The sequence below is a fragment of the Chiloscyllium plagiosum genome, chromosome 4 (genome assembly GCF_004010195.1).
Source record: "Chiloscyllium plagiosum isolate BGI_BamShark_2017 chromosome 4, ASM401019v2, whole genome shotgun sequence".
Lineage (NCBI taxonomy): Eukaryota > Metazoa > Chordata > Chondrichthyes > Orectolobiformes > Hemiscylliidae > Chiloscyllium > Chiloscyllium plagiosum.
Window position 1 is genome coordinate 43,244,731 of NC_057713.1, and position 13,329 is coordinate 43,258,059.

At 38.1% G+C, this 13,329-nt stretch overlaps 1 protein-coding gene across 13 annotated transcripts in view; it reads left to right on the plus strand.

Moving 5' to 3' along the window:
* runx1t1 (RUNX1 partner transcriptional co-repressor 1) overlaps positions 1 to 13,329 on the plus strand; it is a 136,967-nt gene that overhangs the window by 75,991 nt on the left and 47,647 nt on the right. For all 13 annotated transcript variants that reach the window (XM_043688081.1, XM_043688083.1, XM_043688094.1 and 10 more), the window contains exon 4: positions 4,003 to 4,092. In XM_043688081.1, coding sequence (XP_043544016.1) covers positions 4,003 to 4,092 — 90 coding nt within the window. The remainder of the gene's footprint in view (positions 1 to 4,002; positions 4,093 to 13,329) is intronic.

The following is a 13,329-nucleotide window of genomic DNA, read 5'->3' on the forward strand; positions in this document are numbered from 1 at the left end:
GTGTCTGAAAAGCTGAAGTAAAAGTTTTGTACCAGAATTCTTTTCTTTTATACTTAATTGAGAACTTTTGTAGGTTATATTTTCTTTTGTCTTTCCTCTTTGCAAGGGGTACAGGAAGAGAACAAGCAATTTGAGTTCCAATCTCTCAGTATTCTCCAATAACTGGGGTTGATGTATCTTTCGGTTTATCTCATACTGAATAGGCAGCTTGCTCCCTCTTGAGGCTTTACCCTGAAATATTTGCCCAGAGTTTCATCTGAACAGTTCCTTCCCAAACCTGCCATTTACTAGCAAAGCTGTGGGCTGGGAGTGGAAGAAGATGCCTGGCAATATTTTTATTCACTAAAAATACAGCATTTGTGATTGGAGGAGGATATACATGTTGGACTTTGTCAAGGAAGAGACACAAGAATAGTGATTTCTGAACCCAGAAGATCTGGATATTTGTTGAATCTCAAAGTTCTGAATTATATGGATCTGTGTTCAGGACTGGTTGTCTCAAGATTTAACTAGGTAAAAACAATGACTGCAGATGCTGGAAACCAGATTCTGGATTAGTGGTGCTGGAAGAGCACAGCAGTTCAGGCAGCATCCGAGGAGCAGTAAAATCGATGTTTCCGGCAAAAGCCCTTCATCAGGGCTGATGAAGGGTTTTTGCCCGAAACGTCGATTTTACTGCTTCTCGGATGCTGCCTGAACTGCTGTGCTCTTCCAGCACCACTAATCCAGAGTCTCAAGATTTAAGTTAGCTGCAAAGGAATATAACTACAGCCAACACCAGATTATCAAGAAGTAAAGACTCTTGCTTGCCAAGTAAGATTTGACACTAGCTTGTTGCCTATCAAAGAAGAGAGCAAAAATATATTCTTCAGTTGAAAAGTAGGTGTATAGAAAAAGAGAGTACAAAGCTTCACTACTTAAGCTGTAAGTGCAGTATGTGGAAAGAGTACAGCACTAAACCATGTCTAGACCAAGTAAGATGCTAGTTTAATCCTTGACCTAATAAAAGCGACTTTCTGGAGTAGGAAGGCATAACACTTGGTATTGATGACTTCCACTAAAGGAGTGGAAAATTTGCTATTTTATTCCTATTAGTTATTCCACATTGGCCAGTGCTCAGTGTATATACGTACGGATGACAGGAGAGAACATAATTGAGCCCCATTATAATGGGCCTCTAAATTGGCTCGTGTTCACAATCCTCTCTTTAGTTTTTGCATAAGAATTAGCTATTTGGATGAGGTTCGACCAAACAATGGAAAATACAGTCAGTTCTGCTATAGCACGATAGTTCTGTTCTCATGTATTCCCGTGGTATAAGAAAATCGCACAATAACAGCACCATTTAAACTAATGGGGCATTATAACCAATACATGCTTTAAAATTTTGCGCTTTAGAAGCAATGTCCCCAACTCGTCAGTTATGTTATAGCGAATTCATGTTAAATAAATGCGCATTAAAGCAGAGCGATCTGTATGAGCAAGAGCAAAAAGCAGAGGGAAATGTGAAGCTAGGAAAGGATTAACATCAATATTCAATAGTCAAACCTCCAGAAAGCATGAGAATGCCAAGAGGTGGATCTGAGCTAATTTTATTTTTTAAAAAGGCATTTGCACAGTATTACGCAAGTACTCAAATAGTACTTTTGTTGCTCTACTTGTTTTGCAGTTTGGTTTACTGCTTTTTCCTTGCCACCACATGATCCTCTCACTTCACACACTGCAATAGTGATCCGACACCTGAGGTCAAGTGAAGTGTCAAACATGAGCTGTAATTGTGCTGGATGTTGCATTGTAACAAAAACTGGGTCAACTGTTTCAGTTTGATTTCCTTACTCATTGATGTTATGTTCTTTAGGTGTTGAGATTAAACGGACAGTGTCATTTCCCATCATTCAACCTTGTAATTCCTTACTACTACAAAGTGCAGCCATTTGGATTCTGCTTTGACCCCCCATGAACTTCTTTCTTTGATCGCTGTGCAATGAAATGATTGCTCATGGGCAATGTAATTTATGTCATTTAGCTGTGCAGTAAATATTACTGTTCCTTGCCATTTACTCTATGTATTGTAATGTTTGTATTACTAATGAGTTTCTTGATATATCTGCTGAGGTGTCCCAAATGTTTATGGAACAAAGTATGGCCTATGTAAATGCAAACTATTGGAGGGGTTGTTTTTCTGGGAATGGGAATATTTTGCAAACTTAATTGCATAGCTAAATGAGCCCAGTTTTCCCATCTGGCAAGAATGTTCTCCATGCATAGTAATGTCTGCAATTGTGCTATGGAACTTGAATAAACAAATGTGTGGTGAGATTGCTTGTACTAAGATGGCCCTGGAGTTTTATAAGGGTTGGTGGCAGGGTAATTAGAAACACACTTTTCCTCCTCTATATCTTTAACTATTGGAACACCATTGATCTCTTTGAAATATTCTCTGCCGTTCCTTCCAGTTTGTCATCTTATTAGCAGTAGGTACGCATGTACTTTTTCTTGGTTTCCAAGGAAACCAGAACTTATCAGGAAGCATAACTATGATATGAACATCATTATGTTTCTTATTGCTGGGTCACTGTATTGGTTTAAATGAATATTTGTTATTTTAGCAAAAACAATTTGTCGCTACAGTAACATTGGGCACTGCAGCTGAAATATAAATAGAGTAAAAATATTTGGCTTTCAAATGGCTTCATCATTTTAAGTGAAAAGAAATGTGTTGTTTTTTTCTTGACATGAAAGATGCTTTTGGTTCTAAACTAAGTTATGTGAAGTAATCTATGGTCTAGCCTTTAAAGAATGCTATGTTGTGCATGATAAGAGGTTATGCTTCTAATCTAGAGTGCGATCTCTATTGGAATCAATTGTCTCTTAGATTACCATTTTTAGCTCATTACTTTCTATCGTTGGTCTTCATAAGATTTTTATTGTTGCAAAACAGAATGTTTATCTGAAGTAAGTGTATTTTAACGTGGATGGTTATGTTCTCAGCAGCAAGGCTCTCAAGAACAGAAAGTTAATGGAATCTAACATGTGTAACAGAATTAGTGCAAGTTTATATAAATATCATTATAGTCTGAAATATATAAAGCAATAGCGCTTCCACTAATTCTGAAAATATGTTTAATTTCCAATTGGAAATCTTAAAAAATGAAATGAACTTGTGTAGCCTGTTCAAATTTAGAAATAAGTACAAGTAAAATCTGTGTGAAAACCTATTCATAACAATACTTACCTGGAAGCTATCAATAGTTTTAATTTATCTCAGAAAATTTAATTTTCAGCTTCAAAAATAAGTTATTTTAAATAGAAGTCTGTGTTTCAAATGATTTCAATTGCTTTGTTTGTAAAACATTCAACCAGGTGCTGCAATACAATATGTAATCATGCATACCTAGTGTTTTTTTTATTCCTACTAACTGTTTTAACAGATTACTACTCTAATGAACTAGCATAAATAGGTTAACTTTGCTAAAAGGAATATAGGGTAAAAAGGAATATAGGGTGAAAATCTCACACTAACTTGTTAAACGTTCACATGCAACACTCTGCAGCATAATTTAAGATATGTATGCTTTCTGAAAAATAGTTGTTTTCTTTTTCAACAGCAAATACAGATAGTTAGAAGTAGGAAATTACCAGCAGTCGAAGGGTTAAGCTGTGAAGGCAATGAAGGTAGTGGTGAATTCAGTGCTTAAGTACATCTGTATTTTAGAGTCACCTCGGGCAGTATATATTGCATTAAGCAATGGAACTTATTATAAGGAAAGCTTTTGTTCATAGTTTCTAGTAAAGAAGTGAAAACGTGAGTACAAAGAACACATGGTCTCAATGACCACAGCCACTTACAGCACTGGATTTAGTTTGTGTTGAAAGGCCCTCACTCAAAATTTTAATTAAATTTGAATATTCATTAGTTATGGAATACCGAAATTTGTTTTGTTTAGCCATTTCTGCCAGTGTGGTATAAAAAAAAATTATTTTCATTTAATTATTTTGCAGAATTCTACTTTGACAATTGAAGAATTTCATTCCAAGCTTCAAGAAGCTACGAATTTCCCTCTCCGACCTTTTGTTATACCATTTCTAAAGGTATTTGAAGTATTTCCCACTTTATAATGTAACCTTTTGAATTTATTGTTTCTGCTGTCCAATTTAACAGAGACTTGTGGGTTAAACTGTTCTACGAATGAAATATTACAATACTTCATCAAGTTAGTGTCCCACAGCACTTATAGCATTGAATCACCCTTTAAAACAAGGAGAAGGTTTTGATTTGTAAAACTGAAAGTAGTGTCTAATAAAGGAAAATGTTGGAGGTATCCAGTTTATTCCAACAGTCCAAAAAATGTACCAAAATCTGTAGCTTAAGTCCTGACACTGTTTCTGAATCTGTGCAGTAATTTCATTCAACTGTCTGAATATTACCAAGGATTCCTGTACTATTCTCACCTTATCCTTCAAAATACTACTGGAATTTGAATGTTTCCCTTACTTTTGCCTGGAATTATAACCTCAGGAGATGGGTGTGCATAGTTGTTACTTTTGAGTTTTAATGACATCAGCTGGAGAGCATCTACAGCTAACCACAAGACTAAGCAGGCACTTAACAATAAATCATTGTCAAATTGTAAATAATAAAGTAAACTACTACTTTTCAAATGTCTTCAATCATCAAGTCTGACTTTGTGGAAGTATGGTTTCATATGTGCATAGTTTCTTAGTAAACTGGCACTTCTTTCTAAGAACTGGCACATGGACCAAATGGACCAATTGGGATTTACTTGCGCTGCAGTCAAACATTTTAAAATCTGAACATCTTTTTGAAAGCTTAAGGGCATTTTAAATTTTTTAAAATGAAAAACCCATAATTGTTGCGTGTTTTTGGCCAAGCAACTTATAAATACTGTGTTTGAATTGCATCATGCAAATGCCATTTCCTCTGTGAATATTACTGACTTTTTTTCATCGTGGAAACAGCTCCCTTTAGGGTCAGGTTGGCGGTGAAAAAAGCCAAGAAAGCATACAAGGACACTTCCAGAATCTTCCCTCACTGCTGTACGCCATATGGTTACCATATCATTTCATGGGGATCACTGGAATCAAAGATGCAACTTTTTTTCTAATTTTAGTGCCTTTCCTCAAAGGAGACATTAATGACAAAAACCATATGGTTGTGGGAACGCGGACCTTAATAACTGCATTCAATCCCAGCTGTAACAATATGCATTAAAGTCTTGTTTTCATTAGGCTAATGTAAGCCACAGACTTTCGATTCTATTTCATGTTATGGAGAATCATTTACAGGAAAGATATTAGACACCATTATAATTACTTTCTCTGGTTCTCAGATTCAGCCCTCCCCCACTGCTTTCTGTTGTCACTTTTTTTTAAGTTTGGTGTAGCATTTAAATGCACTTAACCCTTTTTAGGTACTGAAATTCAGTGGTGATTTCATTTTTCAAAAAATCAGCTGCAAAAATCATTTTAACTGTGAACTTAAATTAGTGCGTCCGATAAATCCGATTCACAGAATTAGTGCGTCCGATAAATCCGATTCACAGAATTCATTCAAGGCAGATGTTGACGTTTTGATTTAACAAGATTGATTGAATGTATACAGTATTTTCTTCTAAGTAACGTTTAGAATACCAATGCATGCATTTGTGTAAAGGCTGCAAAATTTCTCTTTATAAGTTAGGGTAAAGGTTTAGATGTACAGTATGGGAATCCATTCTTTATTTCCTGTGGAGCACCTGCAGATTTCATATGTTCCTGAAACTAACCCAATTAATTGAAACCAGAGTGTGCACAGTTTTAATGTCCTATTTGATCCACCATTGGTTTCAATCCCAAACTTCAGTAATACTGCCTGCACTTGCTCAATTGCACACAGCCATCCAACTCTTTTTCCATTACCACAAGATTTGAATGATACCCTCAATTAACTCCACTTCCCCAGTAATGATGCTTGCAATATGTTTTGTACTAGATCTTGTTTGTCCATCCTCATGAGAAACAAGAAATGTGTGAGTAAAAGTTAGAGCAGAGGTACAGGTTAGGGTATGTGACCTCGTAAGTGTTTGTTAAATGCATTCATTGAGTATAAGAGCCAAATGATTAAAGGCAGAAACCCAGCTTGGCATGTATAATGTCATAGCCATGACTGAAAACTGGCTACTAGGCAGTTGGACCCAGAGCTGAAGCATACAAGAATTTTAAGGTCACCAGGTACATAGCTGCAGGGGAGGAACATCCTTGGGGATTAAGGTTGAAATCACATTGATGGTCGGGTCAGATACCCTAGGACATTACCAGACAGTGGAGGTTTTATGGACCAAGTAATGAAATAGGACCCAATCAAAGACTTCTCAAAATTGTGTAAAGAGTCCCTGACAGCAATTGTGATCTGGCAGATCAGGATTTCTCAGCTTTGGGATTCAATGAGTTTGTGAGCCAAAATTTTGGAATCGCAAGATCTGAGACAGTAACAGCTATGGTGCAGTTTGTATCAAATAATAATCAATGTGCTCCTGCTGTAACAGGCCCTCATGCTGTCAGTTCTCACTGGTACTTCAGGGCAATGTTCAAGCATCTAAATGGAGAAACTGTTTGAGGAGCATTGTGGTAGATTGTATAAATGCAGAGGTTGAACAAGCATATGGTAGACACAGTGGGGTCTTAAGTTTAAAATGGATTAGGATAAACAAGCCAGCATGTGTTAGAAAGGTAGTGGATATTTGAGTGTCCACTGCAGATTTCTGCAGCAGCATTTCCTACAACAATGAGGACTTGCCACGTAACAAATTAATGAATAGTTACTTAGCAACTTAACACAAATAGCAATTATAACATCATTGAGAGCAATGCAGTGTTTGAAGGGGACAAACTTGAAACTGCTGCCAAGATTCTAGATTTGGGTATGGCTGACTTTGGAGCAAGATAGAGATTGTCCACGGAAAGCATGGGAGAAGGCCAATTAGTGACGTCACAAAAAATGTCAATATAATACAGAAGCAGTTTTTTTTATATTCCAAAGCAATAAAAACTCTATCTAGAAGAGGTGTCATGGATAAATAAAGAGCTAAAAGACAACACAAAATGAAAAGAAAAAGCAAAAAAAAATCAAAAGAAAGCATCGGCTCCATGTGAATGGCAAATATAACAATAATAGCAAAAGGTTAAAAAATGTTCAAAATGGAGTATAAAAGAATATGGCGGAAAGAATCTACTTTTTACAGTTACATTTGATAAGCATAATCAGGAGCATCATGGGTTCCTTAAAATGGTGATAACATCACTGAAAAAAGGAAACTGGGCATTTTGAATGGGTATTTTGCATCAGTGTTCACTGTGATCAGCATGCTGGGCATCAAAGGATATCAACATTGAATCAGCATCAGGGACTCACTTAAATTAACAAAAGCCAAATAACAATAATTAAGGAAATAATGGACCAAAGAATGACAAATCTCCATCACCAGATGTTTTCCATCTCACGGCTTTTAAATGAGGTGGGTGAGAGCATTATAGATTGCTTAACTATAATTTTCCAAATTCTCTTTATTTGGGAATCAGACCTTTTTACATTGGAAAATTGCACAGCCTACTCCACAATTTAAGAAAAGTGCAAGGGAAATTGGAGAGTTATTGATCAATTAGTGTTCTTTTTGTTGTTGGAAAATTACTGGTCTATAACTATTAATATGGTGACTGAATATCTTGAAAACTTTCAGCAGGTTAGGGAGAGCCAGTATCCATTTGTAAATGATAGGTCAATCCTATTGAATCTGTGTTTTTGGGAGAGGTGACTGAAGTAATGTTAAATGTTTATCTGTGTAGAAGGCATAAGCTGAAGTCCCTCTTAAGAGTTTTGCTAATGTTGAATCTCATAGAATTGAAGGCAAATTATTTATCTAGTTGAACAGCATGAGACAGAGGTGGGGATAATGCCTAAATGCTGTAATTAGCAAGAAACAACTAGTGCTCTTTCACAGAAATCTGCATTAGAACTTCAGCGATTGACTTTATTTCTTAATGATCTAGATGATGGGATAACAAATCACACATCCAGATTTGTGGATGACATAAAGATTGCCAGCATTGCAGATGGATATATAGGATTACAAGGAAACTGAGAGCATAAATAACTGGGAAAATTGCGGAAAATTTCAATATAGGAAAATGTGAGATAACCCTTTTCGGATGTAAAAAGTTATAGAACGGAGTACTGAATTGGTGAGAAGCTAGAAGCAATAGGTACACAAAATTGTTATGGTGCAGTTATGGTGAGGCCATTTGGCTGATTGTATCTGCACTGGCTCTCTAAATAAATACTATGACTCGGTGCCATTCTTCTGCTTTTTCTCTATAATGCTGGCTATTGCTTCTATTTAAACAATTATCAAATGCTGTCTTGCCTCAATTGAATCTGCCTCCATCATACTTTCAGACAGTGCATTCCTTTCCCAACTACTTGCTACATGCAAAAGTTTTGTTTTCTCATCTGACACTTTTTTTTTGCTAATTATCTTCTATCTGTACCCTTTTTGTTCTTGATTGTTTTGTGAAATGGAACAGTTTCTCCCAATCTATTCCATCCAGCACATTATGATTTTTGAAAACTTCTTTCAAATCTTCTCTGAGCCTTCTTTTCTCCAAGGAAAATAATTCCAACTTCAATAATCTATCTTCATCACTGTTTTCCATCCCTGGAACCATTTGCAGCATAATCTCCTTTTTGTTGTATACTCTTCCACTATCAATAATCAATAGTTAATATCATTAGTGCTCTATTTAACCTGCCATCTTCAGTGACATTGCATACGTATAGAGCTATGCTTCACTACTTTTAGTCATTGTTTAGGGCAGTGCCCTTTGTTTTGTACTCTATCTCTTCTGCCAAAATGTACACCTTACACTTCAAGACATAGAGATGTACAGCACGGAAACACACCCTTCGGTCCAACCTGTCCATGCTGACCAGACATCCCAACCTCATCTAGTCCCACCTGCCAGCACCCAGCCCATACCCCTCCAAACCTTAGGTTTCTTTTATATCTTTCCCCTCTCACCCTAAACCAATGCCATCTAGTTCTGAACTGCCCCACCCCAGGAAATGACCTTGTCTATTTATCCTATCATTGCCTCTCATGATTTTATAAACTTCTATTCTATTCATCTGCCATCTGTCCGAGCACTTTGCCAATTTATTAATGTCCTTTTGAAGGTCTACATTACTCTAATCACAGCTTACAATTCTCCCAAATGTTGTCATTCATAAACTTTTGAAATTGTCCCTTGTGTACCAAGGTCCAGCACTTGGCCCATAACCTTGTATGCCTTGGCATCATATGCGCATGTCTAAATATATCTTAAATGTTAAGAAGGTTTCTGCTTAGACTACTCTTACAGGCAGTCAGATCCTGATTCCCACCACAGTCTTGGTGAAAAGTTTATTATCTCGCTTCCCCCCCCCCGTCCACCTTCTGACCTTACCTTAAATCTATGCCTCCTAGACATTGGTACCCCTATCAAGGGGAAAGGTTTCTTCCTCTCTGCCACGCTATGTCCTTCATAATTTTATATATCTCAATCACTTACCCTCTCAATCTCCTCTGCTCAAGGAAAATAGCCTCCGTATGTCCACTCTGTCTTCATAATTGAAACTCTGCAGCTCAGCCATATCTAAACAAAACTCTTCTGCACTTTCCTTCTCTAGTGCTATTGCATACCTTCTGAAATGTGGATTCCAAAACTGCACGCAATACTCTAGCTGTAGCCGAATCGACATTTCATACAGTTCCAACATTACCTCCCTGATCTTACCTCAGCTAGTATGCCTTCTTACCACTTTATGCAACTGTCCTGAAAACTTACAGGACTGGTGTATGTGCTCATCAAGGCTGATCCTATTTAACCCACATTTTTCCACATCACTACTAATTGTATCGCCAATATTGTTGCTAGTGTCTTCCTCAAGACCTAAACACCCCAAAAAAGTAGCAGCCTTTTACAGCCAGAAATTTTTCCTGTCCTCCGTCTTGGATTACCCAGAACTAGCCGTTTGGATACAGAACTGGCTTGAAGATAGAGGACAGAGGGTGATGGCGGAGGGTTGTTTTTCAGACTGGAGGCCTGTGACCTGTAATGTGCCACAAGGTTGGTGCTAGGTCCACTACTTTTCATCATTTATATAAATGATTTGGATGCAAACATAGAAGGTATAGTTAGAAAGTTTACAGTTGACACCAAAATTGGAGGTGTAGTAGACAGCGAAGGAGGTTCCCTCGGATTACAACGGGATCTTAATCAAATGAGCCAATGAGCTGATGAGTGGCAAATGGAGTAAAATTTAGATAAATGCGAAGTGTTGCATTTTGGGAAAACAAATCTTAGCAGGACTTGTACACTTAAGGTCCTAGGGAGTGTTGCTGAACAATGAGACCTTGGAGTGCAGGTTCACAGTTCCTTGAAAGTAGAGTTGCAGGTAGATGGGATATTGAAGAAGCCGTTTGGTATGCTTTCCTTTATTGGTCAGGGCATTGAGTATAGAAGTTGTGAGGTCACATTGCAGCTGTACAGGACGTTGGTTAGGCCACTTTTGGACTATTGCATGCAATTATGGTCTTTCTATCGGAAAGATGTTGTGAAACTTGAAAGGGTTCAGAAAAGACTTACAAGCATTTTGCTAGGGTTGGAGGATTTGAGCTATAGGGAGAGGTTGAATAAACTGGGGCTGTTTTCCCTGGAGCATCAGAGGCTGAGGGTGACCTTTATAGAGGTTTATAAAATCATGAAGGGCATGAATAGAATAAATAGATAAGGTCTTTTCCCTGGGATGGGGGGGGGGGGGGGGGAGGGGGAAGAGTCCAGAATTAGAGGGCTTAGGTTTAAGGTGAGAGGGGAAAGATATAAAAGATACCTAAAGTGCAACTTTTTCACACAGAGGGTGGTGTGTGTATGGAAAGAGCTGCCAGAGGAAATGGTGGAGGCCAGTACAATTGCAACATTTAAAAGGCGTCTGGATGGGTGTATGAATAGGAAGCGTTTGGAGGGCTGTGGGCCAGGTACTGGCAAGTGGGACTAGATTAGTTTGGGTTATCTGGTTGGCATGGATGAGTTGGACTGAAGGGTCTGTTTCCGTGTTGTACATCCCTGTGACTCTAAGACTGAAGTTAAATTGACTGGGCTGTAATTGCTGGGCTTAGCCCCATGACCTTTTTGAACAAGGATGTTAGGTTTACAATTCCCCAGTCCTCTCTCACCTCCTCAAAGTCTAGATTAAGAGATTATCACCAGTTACTCTGCACCTTCCACTCAGTGCCTTTAGTTCCCTTGAATGCATCTTATAAACTTTAAGTATCTCCTTATCAATATTAAATATTTCTGGTGACGCTGAATTGCCTCCTTTGTCTCCATGGCCTGGATATATTAGTTGCTAGTCCTTTTTTCATAATCCCTGTTTGCTACTTTAATTTCATCTTCACCTTCCTTCTGAATCTTCTGTATTCAGCTTGGCTTTCCGTTGTATTTTCTGCCTGGCACCTGTTTAAAGCATAGGTTTTCTTTTTTATCTTAGTCTCTCTCTCTCTCTCTCTCTTTTTCTCCCCTTTTTTCTTCCAAGGAGTTCTGAATTTGTTTGCCCTACCTTTTCCATTTCGAGGGAATAAGCCCCAACTGCGCCCAGCCCATTGTTTGGAAAAGAGCCCATTGTTCAGCTGCCGCTCCCCCTGTGCTTTGGTTCCAGTCGATGCAGTCCAGTTCTGGTGCGGCCCATTGCAGTTTGTTTGCTCCCAGTTAATTCTTCTTGCTCTGGGCTGTCCTTTGTTCTTTTCCACTGCAATCCTAAACCTCATGAGATAATTTGGATATATATCATGCATTACCATGACCTTTACATAGCTCTGGGATTACAATACAAGGGGTAGAACTAATGATTCAGCTATATAAAACCCTTTCAACCACATCTGAAAAACTGTGGGCACTTCTGTGGCTAGGCCATTTGGGAAATATTCCACAGGTTACTTTACAATGATATTAGAGAGTAGAAAAGATCTTTATTTTGAGGGCAAGTGTGATAGGTGAACAGAAGTAACATTCTCAGTAACACTCACACCACATCAGTGCTCACAGAACCAGACCTGGGAAAGCTGAATTGGCCTCTGATCAAATGCATTGTAGATCAAGCAAAATAATACTTGGAGTTCAAGGATTCAATTATGAGAAGAGATTGCACCAAGTAGAGTTGTATGCCTTGGAATTTAGAAGGTAAAGGATTCATTTCATTCTTATAAGGAATTGAGGGGAGCGAACAGCGTTGGTAAGAAAGGAACTATTTTTATTGATTGGAACCTCTAGCTGTAGGTGGGAAAAAATTAATAAAAGTGGAACCAGTTATCTTCAGAGTGAATTTGGGAAAAAAAACTGCATGCAAAGAGTGGTAAAATTGAAACTCTGCTCCTTAAATACCAATGAATCCTACATCAATTATGAAATTTAGAATCCAGATTGATAGATTTTGTTAACCAACAATATTAAGCAATATGAGGCAAAGAAACGTACACTGATTGATGTTTTATACTTGACATGATCACATTCAACAGCAAAGCAGGCTCAAAGGGCTAACTGGTTTTGACATCTCGTCACTGTTGCTGGTTAGGAAATGCTGAAGTCGATTCAGCAAGGTGCCACAAACAAAAATAAGATGATAGTCAGCAAATCTCTTCAGAGATGCTGGTTTAACATTTTTATAGGCTATTTTACATCTGTATAAAAAAAGTCGAAAAGATCTCTATTTGAGGGCAAGGATGATAGGCAACATTCTCAGTAACATTCACACCACACAAGTGCCACCAGAAACCATCTTCAATGAACAGGAATCTAACTATTGCCCCTTGATGTTCAACAGCATTGTAACTGTTGACTTCCCTACTACAAACTTTCTGGTGGTTACCATTGACCAGAAACTGAACTGAACTAGTCCAATAAATAATGTAGCTACAAAAATAGGTCAGGCCAGGAAGTTGGTGGTGAGTAACCCACCTCTTGTCTCCCCATTGCCGGTCCATCTTTTACAAGTCAGCAGTCTGATGGAAAGCTTGGATGATTGAAGTTCCAACAGTACTCAACAAGCTTTACACCATTCATGATAAGGTCAGGCAGCATCTAGGGAACAGGAGAATCGACGTTTCGGGCATTAGCCCTTCTTCAGGAATGAGGAAAGTTGGTCCAGCAGGCTAAGATAAAAGATAGGGTGGAGGGACTTGGGGGAGGGGCGTCGGAAATGCGATAGGTGGAAAGAGGTCAAGGGGAGGGTGATAGGTCAGA